Raw genomic sequence first — 19119 nt, 5'->3', positions numbered from 1 at the left:
TCCTTGACTGTTGATAAACAATTTTTTAGCTCAATTAAGGTGAACGGAGAGTCTAGCCAATGATTAGACATAGGAGTATTATAGATGGGCGTTATTTCATCTAAGTTAGGTACAGAAGGGGGGGCAATTTTGTCCAAAAATTCATCAATCCATTTAGAATGAGACGCTCGAGGAGATGGTGAACTGAAGGAAGATCTAAATCTTCGGATCATAGACCAAACTTCCGAAATTGGAGTGTTCGGAGATACTGAACTTTTTTTTTTTTTATTTTTTTTTTTTATAGTGAATACCTCACAAGAGTCCCAACTGCTCCCGTCTGGAGCCAGTGAGACTATGGCATCCCCAATTGGGGGATGTTGTGAGGCTGAAAGTGCGGAAGGGAAAGAGGAAGGTGGGGAAGTACCTGGCTATTCAGATCTAGTCACTAAACACGGCTAAAGCCATTTGGAGCAACGTTTCAATTCTGAATGGTGGTCTTACACCAGGGCGATACTGGTAGTATCTTCCACTCTGGAACATGCCGCAAATATACTATATATTATTTTAATTAATTAATTGTGAAATAACACAAATTAATCAAATAAAATTTATTTGCGCACGCCGGGTTCGAACCCGCGACCTTCGGAATGGCAGTCCAATGCGTTACCACTGGACTATGCCGGCCGTCAAAGAAGTTGTACCACCCGGATCTTTTTTTTGATCTCAATACCCTTTTGGCATTGGATTCAGCGTTTTTGTATATAAGATAGTTCTCCATAGTCATATTGTAACGATAGGAAAGAGATTTAGCTTTCCGAATTCTTACTACTTTGGAACATTCCTCATCCCACCAGGGAGTTGGAGGGAGTTTTTTGAGAGATTTAGTTTTAGGGGGAGGATTTGATTTATTTATTGCAGTTATGAGCATTGATTTGAAGTTATTATAATCATCTTTGACGGAAAATATATCGGTGGCGGGTGAATTTAGTAGGAACTTGTCCATATGAGAGTTAAATTCATCCCATTTGGTGTGTTTCGTTTTAATCTTTGTCGAAATATGAGACTTGTCCGATTGGAAAGAAGTTTGATAAGTAATGATGATCGGGAAATGATCACTGGAGCAAGGGTCGGGGGACACCACCCACGAGGAGAGAGAAGCCAGACTAGTAGAACATATCGAGAGATCCACTGCACTGGGGTTTGTGCTGGGGCGTGAGATCCTAGTAGGAGATCCGTCATTCAAAAGGAAAAGGTTGGATTGATCTAGGAAATCCATCACACTTCGACCATCTCGGTCGGAGAAAGCAGAACCCCAGACGGGGGAATGGGCATTAAAATCGCCTAATATAAAGAAAGGAGGGCTTAGTTGACTTACAATTTGCAACCAAGTTTGTTTATTGAAGTGGGCTGTTGGGGGAAGATAGACTGAAATAAAGGATGTGTCCTTTATTTTAGCTGCAACCATTTGGAAGTCAGCATTGGGGGGTTTGATATTATTTATTGGGGAAAATGATATGGATTTTTTAATAAAAAGGGCAGCACCGCCGCCCGAACCTTCCGGGCGGTCGTCGCGGAGACAGGAATACCCTCCCACATTAAAGTGGGTGGATGGAGTAAACCAAGTCTCCGAGATAGCAGCCAAAGAAATAATGTTGGAATTTAATAGGTTAAGGAGATCAGATTTGTTAGAAATAGCACTTCGGCTATTCCACTGAAGTATTCTGACATCCTGAAGAGTCATTTTGAATAAATGATTTTAATGTGGAAATAATAGTAGCAGCGTTGGACGGTAGATTAGTTTGAGAAGAAATAAGGTCAATTAGAAGCATAATAAGAGTTTGGATAAATGAAGAATTGTCTTGGGAGAGTTTTTCAGAAAGTTTAAGAGAGTTCATTGAGGACGGATTATAATTATTTGCACACCCATTTGTGGCATTTGAAAGAGGTGAACCATTGGGATTTAAGAGTAGTGAGTTGTGTTGTTGCTGATCGTATCCAGGAGCCGGTTTAGAAATAGCGTTTTTGTATGTGAATTTAGTTGAACGAGAAGAAGTTGTTGTAGTGGAGGGAAGAGGGTTGGATGAGGAGTTGCTGGATAAAGCCTCAGCAAATGATTTTTTGACAGGCGGGAATAGTTTGGAAGCCTGCAGAAAAGACAAGTTCTGAGAGGCCATAGAAATTTTAATATTTTTTTGGCGAGATTGTTCTGGGCAAGATGTGTTGATAGCTGTATGTGAGCCTGAGCAGTTAAAACATTTAGGTGAGGAGGAAGAAGGACATTGGTCAGCTGCGTGGTTTTCTCCACATTTAAAACATCTGGGTTGAGATCTGCATGCAGCTTTGGTATGACCATAACGGCAGCAATTGAAACACTGAGTGGTGGGATAAGTATACATTTCAACTGGTAATGAGTTGAAGAATAAATATATATGGGAGGGAAGAGATTGACCTTCAAAGGTGATAACGACAGATTGGGAGGGCTTCCAGGAAATTATACCCTCAGAGGAGTCCTTGTAATTTAGCCTTCTGGCTTTTATGGGATTGCCAATGTGTTGGGGGGTTGAAAGTGAAGACAGAATTTCTTCGATGGACAGATCGGTCGAGATACCTCTGACCAGGCCCATGCGAGTGACATTGAAAGTAGGGATATATGCCTTAAACTTTGAATTAGATGAAATGAAGATATTTTTGATGAAACTGTTGGCAGCTGACCCTGAGAGGAATTCGACGGAGATTCGGAAGCGACCCTCGGCTTTTACACCTCCAGGCTTGATTGAAAGATTCTTGCTATTTGATAGGAATTTGCCAAATTCAAGAGGGTGGATGGTTTTTCCTTGCTCAGTTTTTTGGGCGTATACTATGAATGGGCCACGGGAATGAAGAGAATAAAAGTTTGTTGGAGGAAGTTGAGAAAGTGCTGGTGGGGACTGTGAAGTCGAAGGCGAGTCAAGTTTTATTGGGGAAGAAGGAGTAAATTTCCTTTTTTTGGTAGAAGTCAAAATGACAGAATCACTGTTAGAAATTTCTACATTTTCCCCGTCTGGGGGGTCCGGAGAGGGATCTGGGGGCTTTGTAGGGGGTCCAGGAGGGAAATCTTCCTCCATTATTCACAACAGTAAACAACTACAATAATAGTATGAAAAATGACAGAAGTAAAAAAGTTTATAAATATCTGGAAATCAGCAGCGAAAAGTGACTCCTGGAAGATCAAAAGGGAGAAGAAACCTCAAGGCACAACACACTACACTTTTTTTTGGCCAGAAAACAAAATAGAATGGAAAAAAATTAATTTTAGATAGAGCAAAACAAAACAACTGATGACAGCCAAATGTTATTGTTGCAATCTTCTCTTAAAATGTTTAGTTAATTAAAAAAAATATGTTTTTTGGAGGTTCCCATACAAGTTGGCTAGGAGGCTGATTTGATTCAGTGTCCCGGCCTTGTGATCTAGGCGGTTTCGTTTCCACTCGTTGAACCCCCCAGCTCAAAGAGATTAGGTACATCCCTTCTGGGCTTACGTTGCTAGGGTTAGCAACACGGGGCAGCCTAGCAGCTGTTCACGGTTATACGTATGACGACCTCACAATCGCCAAGAATTGGATTAGCTTACTCGTGCACGTCATATCGATAAACAGCGTTGCACAATAATTAATATTATATTAGCAATGTTTTTTTCTTAAACATCGTATTTGTATTTAAACCAACTGTGTATTATCATATTTTTTACGCACTGTTCAGCTACTTATTGGTCTCTAAAGTGCGTTGGCACAATAATAACCCTCCTGCAAGTCCCCTATCCTTGTTCTATGCTTGGGGGGACACAAGGCTTATGTATGATGTAGGTACTTAGTTTTGTAACGGTTTTTTCGTGTTATCACGACCGTTGTAGGATATGACTTTTACCTTTCGTTCACTTATCATATTACATCATATTGCAGCATTTTTGTGTTTGATCGTAAAAATCACAATAAGTTCAATTTTTCCTTATTTAGGTGTGGTATTTTTACGATGCCTCTTCACAAATCCAAATATAAACAGGCGATTTTACGGAACAAGATTCTTAACAAAGTAGCCATTTTCAAAACGAACCTAGCCCCCACGTGACTTTCATTAGAGCAGATGATCTGTATGAACTCGATCGTATTACCCTTTCGTCGCTTTGAGTTGAGCTCGTTTTTAAGAGCAACGGGGCGTTTAGTATATCGTAGATTCATTTCGGAAAGCTAGTTCTTCCTGGCGATAGGAGTCTTATACCTACTGCAGTATTCGTGCCGCCAGAAGTAAACAAACACGTTGTATCTAAACAGAAATATAAACTAGGAGGCACGAGACTGGAGCACTTCGAAGAATTTTGACCTAGGAATGCCACTGATACTAACCAATCCTTCTCGTTCAACCTTTCCTAAATGGCATAATTTGAGCTGTTTTTAATATGGGTATATTTATGTTGAAAGAGAACCAACACTTGCGTTGGTTGGAGTTAGGCATTGAGTAATGTTAGATTGGTGCATCACAAAGTTCGGAGATGCAATCAGCGACTGATGCGAAATGCGATAATATTTTTAGCAGAATTTCATGCAGACTCCTGCCACACACGTGCTACGGATTTAGCCTGGATCTCGTCTTTTTTTTCGCCGAGATGTGTTTTATTTTTCTGTCTGCCTTTTAGACTGACATTATTGCTCTTCTTTTCTCCCAACTAACTTAACTGTTACTGATTGTGTGCTCTTTTTGTCCACAGCTCGCTGCCTGCCGGGATGTGATTCTGAACACGGCCATTGCACCAAACCCGACGAATGCAAGTAAGTACATACTCATTTTCCAAATATTCTATTTGAACGAATGTTACGTTAGTAATCAGAATCCTTAATAGTTCAGATAGTGCGTTTTTAAACTCGTGTAATTCTCAATTAACGTACAGAGCAAAGCGTTGTTAAATTCCTAGTGATCAACATTGTCCGGCATTGTTGCGGCCGCGTTGCACCTGGAAGGGACTTGTAGTAAGTAGTTACACTACCCGCAGATATGTATGCAGTGGAGGCCGATTGGAATCACCTGCCCGGCGCATTCCGGCCCATTCGTAAATAATAAAATAGTTTTAACTACCAATAAAACTTATATTATGTACCTAACCTCATTATGGAAGGTGTTGTCCAAGTATGGAGTGAATGCGAATCTGACTCAGGCAATTGCGTCTCTATATGAGGGAAGCGTTGCATGTGTTAGGGTGAACGGTGGTTTTACGGGGTGGTTTGATATCACAAAAGGTGTTAAACAAGGCTGCGTAATGTCACCGTGGTTATTCAATCTATACATGGATAATTGTATGCAAGAATTGAAAGATGTGGGATTGGGCGCGAATTTGAGTAATCTGAAAGTATGTTGCCTGTTGTATGCTGATGATGCGGTGCTGATTGCTAATAGTATGGATGATCTGCAGTCTCTCGTGTCTAGGATGAACGAAGTATGCGTGAAGAATGAGTTAATGATGAATGTAAGTAAGTCTAAAGTAATGGTGTTTGAAAGAGAAAGTACGAAAACAGTGTGTAATATAGCTGTGAATGAGGAATACTTGGAGCAGGTGGATGAATTTGTGTATTTAGGAAGCATGTTTACGAGTGATGGGAAGGCTGACAGAGATATTGAAAGAAGAGTAAATGCAGGTAACTCCATTAATGGAGGACTGAACGCAGTTGGCGCTAACAAAAACTTGTCCAAAGAAGCGAAGTTAGCAGTCCACAATGGAGTGCTGGTACCTACCCTGATGTATGGAAGTGAGGCATGGAACTGGCAAAGAAAGGATGAAAGTAGATTGAATGCTGTTGAAATGAGATCCCTGAGGCGTATGTGTGGTAAAACCATGTATGATCGTGTGAGGAATGTGGATATCCGCAAAGAGTGCAAGGCTGATGTAAGCATAATGAGTAAGATCAAGAAAGGAACGCTTAGATGGTTTGGGCATGTAGAGCGAATGAGCGAAGAAAGGAGTGTAAGGAGAATATACGATGCAAATGTGAATGGTAGCAGAAGTCGGGGGCGCCCGAGGAAGACATGGCACGACCAAGTGAATCAGATACTTGAGTCGGGCCATGTCAAGAGTCAGAACAATAGAAGAGTATGTATGAGACGATGTATGAATGTGAATGAGGCAAGGAGTGTGTGCCAAGACCGAGTTGTTTGGCGGTCCGTCCTCTCTGCCTACCCCTGCGGGGAAACGGCGTGATGGTTAGTTAGTTAGTTAGTTAGTTAACCTCATTTAAAACCTTTATTGAGAGAAGCATTCTCAAATTCCCTTTCGCGTGGCACTTTCCCGCTCTTTTTCAGCACCTTGTGTTGGACAAGTGGTCACCAGATGCTACACAAAAGTAAAGCGTCCCCTATGCAACTTTTGTTTACGGCATTCTTTCTCATTAGTTCTCACCAGGCAGTGATTGCCTAGGTTTTAAATGAGGTTAGGTACATAATATAAGTTTTATTGGTAGGTAAAACTATTTTATTATGTAGCCTGAACCGTCATTTAAAACCTTTATTGAGATCTGTTTGTTATCGACTGGTGACCACTAACGCTAATGTGATACTATTATAATACGTCAAAAAACTGGAATACCTACTCACGTGTTACAGTGGGTGGAATAGGGAGGCTACAGACAATGCCCTATTTACCTCTAGGGGAGTGTTAACTTCCCTTCTGTAGAATTTGGCAAAGGTGTCCTGGCTCCTCCAGTTCCCTCGAGCCAGGATGTCCTCCAGTCTAAAATTATCCAGCCAGTTAAGTGACGCCACTGCTGCCCGTACACTTCCCGGGGCAGCTGTGATCTTAGCTTCTTCTAGAATTGTTTTGACCCAACGGGCGATGACTGTTCTTGAAGCTGCCTTAACAGTTCCCGATGTAGTGATGAAGAGTTCTGTTAAATTCTGATTTGTTTCCCTCCGTTCTTTGGAGGTTTCAATCAGTTTCTTAATCCAGTATGCTGGGTCTATATTTGGCTGATTTCCGTTTCTCAACCTCCAACCTGACTGTTGGTATGTAGCAGAGTCTGTTTTGGATCCAAAAACTGGCCATAACGAGACCCCTTCCTCATTTATGGATAGTTTGTCTGGCGAACACTGTAACAAGGTCAGGTCATGCACTCTTCGTCCCGAAGCTAACAAAAGTAAAGTCGCTGCCCTTCTCGAGACTTCAAAGAGACTCAACTTTTTGGGTGGGTTAGCTTCTAACCAGGTCAACACCATTCTGGGATCCCAGATAGGAGGCTTAGATAGTTTAGGATGTCTTAATGCTGCGGCTTTGAGAACTTGTCTGACTAGAGGGTGTGAGCTTAGGTTTCCCTCTTCAGGGCTACTGAAAGTTGTTACTACTGATTTATGGAGTCGAATTGTGCTGGGAGAGAAATTGTCTTCTAAACTAAGATCTGTTAAAAATCTTGCCAGGTTACTTCCTGTAGGGACATTCGGGTTTACCCCGTGATTTAATGCCCACTTTTGCCACCTAAGCCATGCCGGTTTATATGTTTTAAGTGTGGATTCTCTCCAACCTGACTTTAAAAATTCTTTCTGTTTGTCCGACCAATTTGTTAATGACTGACTCCACCCCGGCACTTCCACACCTCCAAAATAAAATCCTCTACTTGTGGAGGAGGTTTCAAGGTTCTGGTGTCTATCAGCACTTCTGTCAGGTTCATTATGGTGAAAGGAGGGCTCGTCGCTCGACTTTTCAAGTCTGGTCTCCAGAATACTTTCTTCCATCTCGGGGCTACAATCAGGTATAGGCCCTTGGCCCGGTTGAGGTGTGCGAGAACTCTCGGCATGAGGCATGGAGGGGGGAACACCCAAGCTAGAGGAAAATCCCACTCTCGAGTCCAAGCGTTGACAAAACTTGCCTCTTTGTCGAATACATTTAGGGACACATAATCTTCTACAACGTGAGCTGTCTCTGATGCAAACAGGTCTATAGAGGTGATTTTTCACAAAAACGGCGCTCTACAAATTATCCAATTATTATAGTTGGTCTCCCCCATTTTGCAAAAATCAATTTTGTTGCTGCTGGTAAAAGATGCCACTCCGGAGGTTCGCGTTTTCTGGAGAGTTGATCTGCCACCTCGTTGAACCTTCCTGGTAGGTAGTGGGCAGACAGTGAAATGCGATACGTGTCTGTCATCTGAAGGACTTGACGAGTCGCTTCGAGCAATGTCTTGGATCGTGTGCCGCCTTCGTTGCGAAGGTACGCGACCACCGATTTGTTGTCTGACTGGATCAGGAGACCCGAGTCTGACAGCTCTGGCCCGTGAGGAGTAAGTGCTGCCAGCACGGCGAGCATTTCCTTGACATTGCTGTGGAGAGGTTGCTGTGTTTGGGACCAAGCTCCACTCAATCTGAGGTCGTCTAGCTGCGCACCCCATCCCCAGTCCGAGGCGTCGGTCGTGAGGGTGTGACGAATCACTGCTTGATGCATTGGTGACCACGTCTGCAGGGACCTGCTCCACCATCTCAGCTCCTCTATCGCTGTTCGAGGAATGGGATGGAGTCGTCTCGGTTTGAATGCAGGCAGCTTGCGACTGGCACACTGTAACATGCGAAGGTTAAGCCTGCCTCTATGAATGGCGAAACTAGCAAAATGGAGGGTACCCAAGAGGCTCTGGGCCTGCTCAAGTGACCACCTTCCTAGATTAATGTATTGTTTCAGTAAATTTGTTATTTTCGCTATTTTAGTTTGCGGGAGGCCTTTTAAGTCGTCCCTTGAATTCCATGAAATTCCCAAATATTCAATTTTCTGAACTGGACACAGAGTGGATTTACTGAATTGTATTATCCACCCAAGAGTTTGTAACATTGAAATAGTTTCGAATGTATGCATTTTCAATATATTTTCATTTTGATGTACTATCAAAAAATCATCCAAGTAAACAATTATTCTGAGACCTTTGTCTCTTAATTTTTGCGCTATCCAATTGGTAAGTGAAGCAAAAACCTTTGGAGCTGAGGCTAGTCCAAAAGGCAAACATGTCATTTGAAGCAGTTCTCCATTAAAAATCAGTCTCAAAAAACGGCGATGATTCTCATGAATTGGAAGATGAAAGTAGGCTTGAGAAAGGTCCACTTTAACCATCCAGTCGCCTGGTTGAATAAATGTTGCAACCTTATTAACATTAATAAGTCTGAATTTGCTAATAGCTAAGAAATTGTTCAAACGACGAAGGTTGAAGACCGGCCTAAATGACCCGTCTTGCTTCGGTATGAGAAACATCCGTGACAGAAAGGAAGGCGATATTGAAGCTGATTCCAATATCTTTTCCTTTTTCATTTTGTTTATTTGTCGTGTCATTTCGTCTGTGATTTGAGTTTTATAAGTTGAGCTTACCGTGTCTGCCACTATACTTAGAGGGGGTTTCTGCCGAAAGGGTAGCTTGTACCCTCGCAAAATGGTTAGCAGAGTTGGTGGCGCTTCTAATTCTTCCCATTTGCTTATAAAGTGCTGCAATTGCCCCCCCTGAAACGCCTTCTCCGGATAGTCATAGCCTATCCTTGTTGCCAAAATTCCTTCTTGGTTTGGCTGGTCCCCTCCTGTCCGCACCTCTTGCATCTTGATTAGATCGCCCTCCGCGGGGGGCTTTGTTGTCTCGGAAGGGCTTGTTGTCCCGAAACGTCCTGCTTTCCCGAAAGGGCCTGCTCTCACGAAAAGGCTTCCTCACTGGCACTTTCTTGGGCATCTGCGAGCTGGTTGATGGCTGAGGGTCGAAGCTTGAATGTGGGAAGCATTTATCAAGTCCTCCCATCCGCTGAATCTGGGATTCTAGCTTCATTGGTTCAAAAAGATAACCCGCTGCTGGAGGAATATTTTTGACTGCCTCCCGTACGTAGCGGCTCTTTATCTCATTAAGGATTGCGTCCCTACGATGCTGGATCGCATTTGCTCTCCTTCCACAGACCATCTGCAGGACATCTTTGGTCACTGTCTGATATTGCGTATCCGGGGCAAATAGCGACTCCACTTTCTTGAAGAGGGAACCTGCTGACAATTCCTTGCCTTCCTCTGCACTCCAGTTTACCAGTTCCTGAAGAGATTTCTTGAGGCACTCATTTTGCTGCAACAGGGCATGGCTTAGTGACCCGCAAAATTTGTCAAGTGACCCCGCGTATTGCTCTGCCTTATTCAAATGCAGAAACTCTCCATTAACCTCCAACTGGTTGAACATGGGGTTGGCCAGGTATTTTCTTACGACCTCCCCATACCTTACTTCGTTCCATTCAGGCGAACCGAAGTGTTGTAACTCTTCGATTTTCTTTACGCAGTTTGCGTCAGCCTTAGGAACTGTAGGTTCCTTACACGTGGTTTCCGCCATCGATAGGTTTAATTCCTTGAATTCATGATTAGGATTTACTAATCCCATCCCTAGCGAAGATGGTGAATTTCTCTCCACGTGTATCTCTTGATCTTCCGATGATGCGTCCTCGTCGGAATCCAAGTTTCTCCTATCTTCGTATGTTTTAGACGCCATGAAATCCTGAATAAACGAGCTAATGTGCTCCACTTGAGCCGTGTGTTTATCAATACGATGTTTTTTCGTAGATTTCGTCGATTTCGGCAACTTTCGTTTCGGCTCATTTTGTTTTGGCAAAATAATATTGTTCACTTCTTCTACCGTCATCTCTACCGAATCGGATGATGACATCTCGGAGCCACTCATTGTTAATTGGGCAAGAAACCAAAACACAAAACCAAAGGTACACAAAACACAATGTAAATAAGCAAACAACACAAAATGGCCGACGAACTGACGAACTTTTCCGTCGTGTTCACCACGTGTTTTATCCGTTTTTAAACAGTTAAAAATTTAAAAAATACTTCGAACAGCCTCGCTGTTATAATATAATGTATTATCTTGAAAAAATTATACACTTAAATTAATTATATACGGGAAAAATCGTTATAAATTCGGAGCTACTTCGCAACGACAACGCCAGCGACGGAATTTAAAACGCTAATGAGAAAGAATGCCGTAAACAAAAGTCGCATAGGGGACGCTTTACTTTTGTGTAGCATCTGGTGACCACTTGTCCAACACAAGGTGCTGAAAAAGAGCGGGAAAGTGCCACGCGAAAGGGAATTTGAGAATGCTTCTCTCAATAAAGGTTTTAAATGACGGTTCAGGCTACATAATATCCACAGTCCATAACTCTCATTCTAATTCCGAAGGCGTAATTCCTTCGCAGCATGTTGTCGTGCGCAATTTTTTTGCAGTTCCATACCGGTATCGCGAATGTTGTAACGAGGTGCATAACCTGACGTTGCAAAACACGAGATTCTCGCTCGTTCCAATCAATATTAATCGCGTTTATCATTATCGATTTGCAGAATATTTTAATCGTATTTGAAGCCCGTTTTGACGATGGCGCCTGTTTTTTGTGCTCGCACAATGACGACCATCCCGCGAGATTTGCGGTCAGCCACTTTATCCGCAACTGCAGGCGAATATTCAGGACCCGGTTATGCGACGCGTTTCTGCTCTTTTTGTACTTTTCTTACGATCCACTGTTTCATTGATCAGGTACCTCGATTCGACCGCATTGACAAACGTTTCATTCACTCTTCACACAAGTACAAACCCCGCTCCCTCCTTCTCTTACCTTAAAGGAGCATTCAGTCGCCATCTTTCAATTCATTAAATCTTGCCTACTTGCTCGCGAAGATTTCGACAAAACAATTCCTCTTTATCGTATTTCTCTCTTTAATTAATTATTTATAAAACTATTATTATTTTATCTTGTGTTAATAAGCGATTCATCTTGGTCCCATTTCCCAAAACCACTTTTTCATTGTCTGCGATGTGCGCTACTGGTTTCACTTCCGCCCAGTGTATTGAATACTATACTAATGATTACCCCCTTTATCCAGTTTTATTCAAAATCTTTCCCGGGTGGTCTGAGACTACCCGTTTACTAGTATCTGCATACCATACAAATGAAGTAGCTAATATAGTGTAAAGTATGATGTATGGATTAGTGAGTGTATATTAGTGCCTACCTGTTGGATATGCGATGTGATGGTATCAGGAGCGGTGATCAGCCCAAAAGATCGAGCGGGGCCCGCTCCACTTGACTCTCTTCCGTGCCATTTGTCGAATGGCTACTTCATATTATACCAGACGGTTCCTTAAAATACTCTAAAACTTGTAACGCGTGAAATGCATCCATTACTTTCAAACAAAACCGTATACTAAAATCTAATTCGGACACGTTTCATCGTTTCTTACTGTTTCCGTATTTTGTTTTGCTTCGAAACATTTGTTATATTTAGTTATTTAAGTTTAAAAATTGCAATGCTTAATTGTCGCTGCAACGTGATCGGCGATCGCTGGATCATTGATCGATGTGTGCGGCTCTCTGCGGCCTCACCTTGACCCCGGCCACTCGCCGTGGGAACGCGCGCCCCGAGGAGCGACCGTCCTTCTCTCTCAGAGTATGAATTCCAGTGGAAAGAGGAAGACGACGACTGCCAGATCGCAAGGAATGCTAAATTATTGCGCATCCCGAGATGCGCGCGGACTTTGTTATTTATAGGTCATCCTTTTTGCTTTGTATCCACTCCGCGGTGGGCAGGGCCGAGGGGAGGCGGTGGCCGGTCGACTCCGCCCGATTCTCATCGACATTCCCTGACTTTCTGTTCTTAATTTGGTTCTCAGTTCATACCGACATCAAACCTTATTTAATTTCAATACATACTATTCCTTCGGACATACTTTATAATGTGAATACCGCAACATTTCATGTATTTGACTAATTCTTTTGCAAATTTACTAATTTTTTCATTTTCTTTTTCACAGGTGTTATTCTGGATGGGTCGGCCGATTATGTGACGAATGTGAACCTTTCCCTGGCTGTATACACGGGTCGTGCCAGAAATCCTGGGATTGCCTCTGTGATGAAGGCTGGGGGGGTCTCTTCTGCAATCAAGACCTAAACTATTGCACCAACCATCGGCCTTGCCACAATAACGGAACCTGCTTCAACACCGGGCAAGGTTCCTACACGTGCTCCTGCCCGGCGGGATTCTCTGGCACCGACTGTGAGCTGGAAGTTGACGGTTGCTCCAATAAGCCCTGCCAGAACGGCGGTACTTGCCGAGAAGGCGGTTCCCATTATCGCTGTGAATGTATCGATGGGTGGAACGGTGCCCATTGCCAAACACCATCTCGCACCTGCACAGATAACCCTTGTAGACACGGAGGAACCTGTCGCGAGAGACCCGGTGGCTACAGTTGTGCCTGTCCTGCCGGACACACGGGAACAGATTGTGAGAGGGAATTAGACGACTGTGCTTCGACTCCCTGCCTCAATGGGGGTGTTTGTTCCAAGTTGCCAGGTGGTGGCCATACTTGCAAGTGTCCTAACGGTTTCGTTGGCAATAACTGCGAAACTGATGAAGATGATTGCCACGGTAACCCCTGCTTCAATGGAGGAACTTGTGTCGATCTCGTTGGTGCATTTCGTTGCCAATGTGTACCCGGGTTCATAGATCGACTGTGCCAAACGAAAGTTAACTTGTGCTTGACTCTACCTTGTGCTAATGGTGGTACGTGCGCCGATTTGGACAATGACTACCGATGCACATGTCGTGCCGGTTTTACCGGAAAAGACTGTAGTGTTGATATTGATGAGTGTCTATCTTCCCCTTGCCTTAATGGAGGAACATGCATAAACAGAGTGAATAACTTTACATGCGCGTGCGCCGGAGGCTGGAGTGGTTGGACGTGTGACGAGTCTGCCGACGGTGTGGTGGCGGCGGGCTCCGGAAGGGCGGGAGCCGGCAGCTTGTCCCGGCAAGTTGGCACCGAGGGTACCCTGTCGGCCCAGCATGTGGTGGCAATCGTAGCACTGGCTGGCGGTCTGCCAGCTCTGCTGATATGCGCGGGAGTGGTGGCTGCCTGCCTGCAGGTTAGACGCAAGAGAAGAAGGGCAGCGGCCGACAGAGAAGCGCGCTTGCAGAACGAGAGGAATGCACACGTCTCTCTGTCCAAGCGAGACCCCCATTTCATCAAGAACACGTGGGGCAAGTGCATCAACAACGTAACAGCCTCCAACAGTCACGTGTCGGAGCTGTCCGAGTGCCAAAACGCGCACAACGTAAGCCTCGCGGAATCAGAGTGCTCGGGCAAGGGCGGTGGAGGGGGAGGGGGCCCCTTGTCCCGAGCGAGATCTCACAAGCAGCTTAACACCGAGTCAGCGGCCCGCCTGCTGTCTGCCAGGCTCAGCCTGCTCTCGTCGGATTCACTCTGCACAGCGAGGTTATTATATTTTCATCTGTTATTGTCCTTATTGTCTCGTACTCATTGTCCTTCACCAATCTTATCACAATGACAGTCAATGTGTGATGACGTTTCTAATGTGAGATTTTCTTTGTTACAGTGATGCATCCCTCGTGAAAAGGCCGGCTGGCGGGTCAGAGAAGGCGGGTAGTATCTACGTCATCGAGGACCACTACCTCAGGCCGGACCCTGGGACGTTCGCCACGCAGGTCTAGCGACAGGCCGAGCGCTTAGACTTAGTGACATTGTACATAGAATCTGTCAACCTGTAATTATTATCAATCTGTGAATAGACAAGTGAAGTGAAAAGACAAATGAACACGATAACGAACAACTGCGCGGTGTCGCGTCGGCATGACGACGGGTTTGTTTCAACACGAGTGATGGACACGAAGGAACAGTTAACAGTTAACCCTTTATTCAAGTGACGAGAAGAACATTGACTAGTGCGTACTGCGAAGTAAGTGACAGTTTGTTGTGAAGTTGGATGGACGTCTTATTTCCGATCGCCCGCTGATTCCGCGTACAACCCTACAGAGCTGTACGGCTACATAGACTAAAACTAATTTATTTTGCATGTCCTACCTGATAGTTTTTTCACGAAGGTTATGTTTATTTTAAGGATTGTATCTATGGTTAAATCCAGGGCTGTGCGGCCCCGTGCCTCGAGTGTAAATAATAGAATATTTAGTCCCGAATGTTGAAATGGTTGGGGCTAATTATTGGGGTGACTGCTGTTAGCACTAATGTTGCCTTCTTCCTATTATTTGGCTATCGAATCTTACCGTTTACTTTTTCATTCAATCAACAATTCATAATTTTACGTTCGTCAAATCATTAGAATTTATTATTTTTTACTTCGAATCACATGTCATATCAATGAAATTATTTTCTTTACTCCTATTATTATTACACACGTGAGAGATATGCGAACTTAATAAATCAGAAGGTATTTTATTTTGTGCATTTCGACTGAGTTTTTGGATCAATTATTTTAATAAACAATCATCACTTAACCTTTATTTGACAATGAACGTTTTATGCCATTTTCTGACATAAAATGTGAATTATCCAAATGAAATGAGACATACATTGTTGAATGCATGTAATTATAATGTTGACAGCATTTTGGGAAGAGGGCACCGGGCGCTATGATCTCAGGCGAAACAAAAAGTCTATAGATTTTGATTCGTCTAACCCCCCCGACTTAAAGCCCTGACACTAACGAAGTGGACATTTTAAAAAGATGTGATCATGTTTTCTTAAGAATAAAAATTTGCACTTAATTTTACAAGTTTTCCCACTGATTCTCACCCAGTAAAGCCTTCACCATAATAAAGCGGGCTCAATAGTGAGCCCTGCGGTACCCCTCATCACAGTAAAACGAACTTAAATCATTTGGACTGATATTTTTCTCAAACTCTGTAAATTTAACTAAATTACATACATATCATTTTAAATACTTTTTAATACAGAGTGTTCTTAAACTTTTTTTAGTATTTTATTTTTTCTTCTTTTGAAGGCAATGATGTTGGATTGTACGATTGTTATATCGCTAAACCATGTTCCTGTTATGTAAATTATAAGTAACTTAATATGATTAGATAAGTTAGTGAAAACTAAGTCATAAACAAAAATTATATCAAAAGTTTTAAATCCAAAATCGCGACATCCGACCTTTGAAAAGCTTCCGTATTATCCGCATAGTTTTGTCATTCCAAATAGTTACTGCATTGTATCTACGGGATATATTATGTGAAAGTTTTTCACTAAGAGTAAATAAACCGTTTGTTTTACAGGTGAGTCAACTTGTTTAACGACGCTGCGCTTAGTCAGAAACAAGGTATCCGGTATCCCGATTTTAACGCAAATATACTATACTATAAAAGTTCACAATTTTGTACTTAACCGAATAAGTATTTTCCCTTTCTCTTGATATATCGATTAATTATCAAATTGACCATTCATGTACCTATTGATAAAATTTACTTCTCGTATTTAAATGTTCGAACAAAAATAATATTTGTTAATTCCATACAATATTTACTTAATAAATTATTATCGAATCAAGAGACTTAATGATTGGGACTTTCATTTGAGAATCGTGCATCTCCGCAGAATATTGACGAAAGGAAAAAAAAAACAAAAAGAAGATAATTATTTAAAAAATGCAAGCATTTTGAAAATAGAAAAAATGCCCTTTTGTTGATGTCCTCTGCAAGAGCCGATGCGATGAGTCATTTTTTGAGGTTACAAATTATATTCTCTGCAAGAGCCGAAGCGATGAATCCATTTTTGGTGTTATAAATTATTATATCGATATCTTGTACTTGTATAAAAAATATGGCCAGAGTTAGACTTTTTGTAATTATTTATGTAAATATTGATTAACGGCACGCTGTCGTGATCGAGATCGCTAATTATAGTGTTTGTAATTAAAAGAAAATATAATTATATCAATAATCGACATCATCACATTAGTTTGTTCATTGTGTATGTACTGGACACCTACGCCAGTGACATCGACTGTAAATGCCGGTTTCCTCTCGGGGGTACCTTAGGTAAGGATTTTCAAAGAAACACAACTTGCGAATGTCGTCGGACAACTGACTGATTGTGGCAGTTGTTTGCATATTTATTGAGTTCGAATTCAACACGTGTATTAACATCAAATATTCTTATCTCTAAACAGGATGCATGAGAGCATTAAGGAACCAAGAAAAAATAACTAAATTTTAATTACTACGGTTAAATCCCATTTGAAACATGATACGTGTCCGGTGATAAGCTTCAAAAAGGGATTCGGCGTCGTTAGATACGTGATAATAGTAAATAGTCATTTCCTTAATTATTTTAATGATTATGTCCATCCGCCTGCTGTCCGGTACACCCCCAACGTGAAAAAGTATTTTTCACCAAATAGTTTCCTCGGACAGCAAGGTATCTTCTTAAGGTGTGAAGAACAATGGTTTTCACAGCAGGTGTGTTGGTATTTTCCAAGTGTAGATATTCGTTGAAGTTTCTGTCGTTGAGAGGTACTGCTATGTTGTCTTCAATTTCGATTAAAAATCCGTATCTATTGACGGCATGAAGTGATCGTTAAAGTAATCAGCTTTCATATTTCAGCAGACTGAATGAACGAATCGCCTGTTAAGTAAAGGGCGGCCTTCGGTTATGTGACCCACATGTCAAGTGTTTACATGTGAGGAATTTGTTTATAATAAACAATTATTTCGTTTGTAGTTCAAGTTCGTGAATCAGTTTTATTGTTATTACTGTCTCTCATGTGACTCTTTTTATTGGGTTTATCTGAACCTTATCTGGTTCCTTATTATTTATTCCAATCTTTATTTCAATTACGCTGCAATGGCGATTCTTTGTCCGGTATCTAAGAACCAAGTTGACTTTCTCCATTGTTTATATTGGAAGATTTCTTCAAAACTTTTTGTAGGCACAACTGCCGCGTGCGCAATCATGTTATTATTGTTTATTTTTTCATGGCTTGTGTCTTCGGGCGCCGTTATAGGCTTAACATAAACAGTTTGTTCACTTTTTTCTTGTGGAACAAAGGCATTTCCATTCTCTCCTTTGATTAATATTAGGTGTTGATACACTTCTTGTGCCACCGGTGTTCTGATTTCACGTACATTAATTTGCTGATAAATGTCACTTGGCAGATTCATAATTTTCACATTTTTCACAGATTTCAGATTTTTCACAAATCTTGAATCGTCCTCGTGAATGGTGTTTCCGGGGCACCATACGCCTCCAGATGATAGTGCAGCATAATTAATTTCACTTTCCATCAGCGCCATATTATGTGCCTGGTTGTCGACTCCTTTCCTTGCGAGTCGTTTCTTTTCTCTAACATTATTTAGCGAAAATGTTTCATAATATTCTTCATTTTTATGAAGCTGCCGCACAGGGGTTAACGGTAGCTGTGGCCTTTCTATCACAGCCGTGGAATCCTCTGGCAGATCCTGAGGCGGGAACGGTGTCTCCGGTTCCTCAGGCAGTAGTGCCAGGGTGGACTTCCAGCCACCCTGACGAGTTGCACCGTGTGCATTTTCATTTTCTTCATTTTTATGAAGATGCCGCACAGAGGTTAACGGTAGCTGTGGCTTTTCTATCACAGCCGTAGAATCCTCTGGCGGATCCTGAGGAGAGAACGGTGTCTCCGGTATATCCTCAGGCAGTAGTGTGAGGGTGGACTTCCAGCCACCCTGACGAGTTGCACCGTGTGCATTTTCATTTTCTTCATTTTTATGAAGATGCCGCTCAGGGGTAAACGGTAGCTGTGGTTTTTCTATCACAGCCGTGGAATCTTCTGGCGGATCCTGAGGCGAGAACGGTGTCTCCGGTATCTCCTCATACAGTAGTGTGAGGGTGGACTTCCAGCCACCCTGACGAGTTGCACCGTGTGCATTTTCATTTTCTTCATTTTTATGAAGATGCCGCTCAGGGGTAAACGGTAGCTGTGGTTTTTCTATCACAGCCGTGGAATCTTCTGGCGGATCCTGAGGCGAGAACGGTGTCTCCGGTATCTCCTCATACAGTAGTGTGAGGGTGGACTTCCAGCCACCCTGACGAGTTGCACCGTGTGCATTTTCATTTTCTTCATTTTTATGAAGATGCCGCTCAGGGGTAAACGGTAGCTGTGGTTTTTCTATCACAGCCGTGGAATCTTCTGGCGGATCCTGAGGCGAGAACGGTGTCTCCGGTATCTCCTCATACAGTAGTGTGAGGGTGGACTTCCAGCCACCCTGACGAGTTGCACCGTGTGCATTTTCATTTTCTTCATTTTTATGAAGATGCCGCTCAGGGGTAAACGGTAGCT

At 42.6% G+C, this 19119-nt stretch overlaps 2 protein-coding genes across 2 annotated transcripts in view; one reads left to right on the top strand and one right to left on the bottom strand.

Annotated features, from left to right (window-relative positions):
* LOC149409204 (uncharacterized) overlaps positions 1-14497 on the top strand; it is a 46481-nt gene extending 31984 nt beyond the window's left edge. The window contains exons 5-7 of the mRNA XM_089650040.1: positions 4721-4781; positions 12801-14261; positions 14383-14497. Of these exons, the coding sequence (XP_089506166.1) occupies positions 4721-4781; positions 12801-14261; positions 14383-14497 (1637 nt within the window). The remainder of the gene's footprint in view (positions 1-4720; positions 4782-12800; positions 14262-14382) is intronic.
* Positions 7967-9388, bottom strand: LOC149409205 (uncharacterized). Its single transcript, XM_089650067.1, has 2 exons — positions 9338-9388; positions 7967-8542 (listed from the first exon to the last, which is right to left on the bottom strand). The coding sequence occupies exon 2, from the start codon at positions 8429-8431 to the stop codon at positions 7967-7969; it is 465 nt and encodes a 154-aa protein (XP_089506193.1). The 5' UTR covers positions 8432-8542; positions 9338-9388.
* Positions 14498-19119: the final 4622 nt, after the last annotated feature.

This window comes from Hesperophylax consimilis, unplaced genomic scaffold (assembly GCF_061612785.1).
Source record: "Hesperophylax consimilis isolate HC1 unplaced genomic scaffold, BYU_Hcon_1.0 scaffold_33, whole genome shotgun sequence".
Classification (NCBI taxonomy): Eukaryota; Metazoa; Arthropoda; class Insecta; order Trichoptera; family Limnephilidae; genus Hesperophylax; species Hesperophylax consimilis.
The sequence above is the reverse complement of the archived record's forward strand: the minus strand, read 5'-3'. Positions and strand labels throughout refer to the sequence as shown.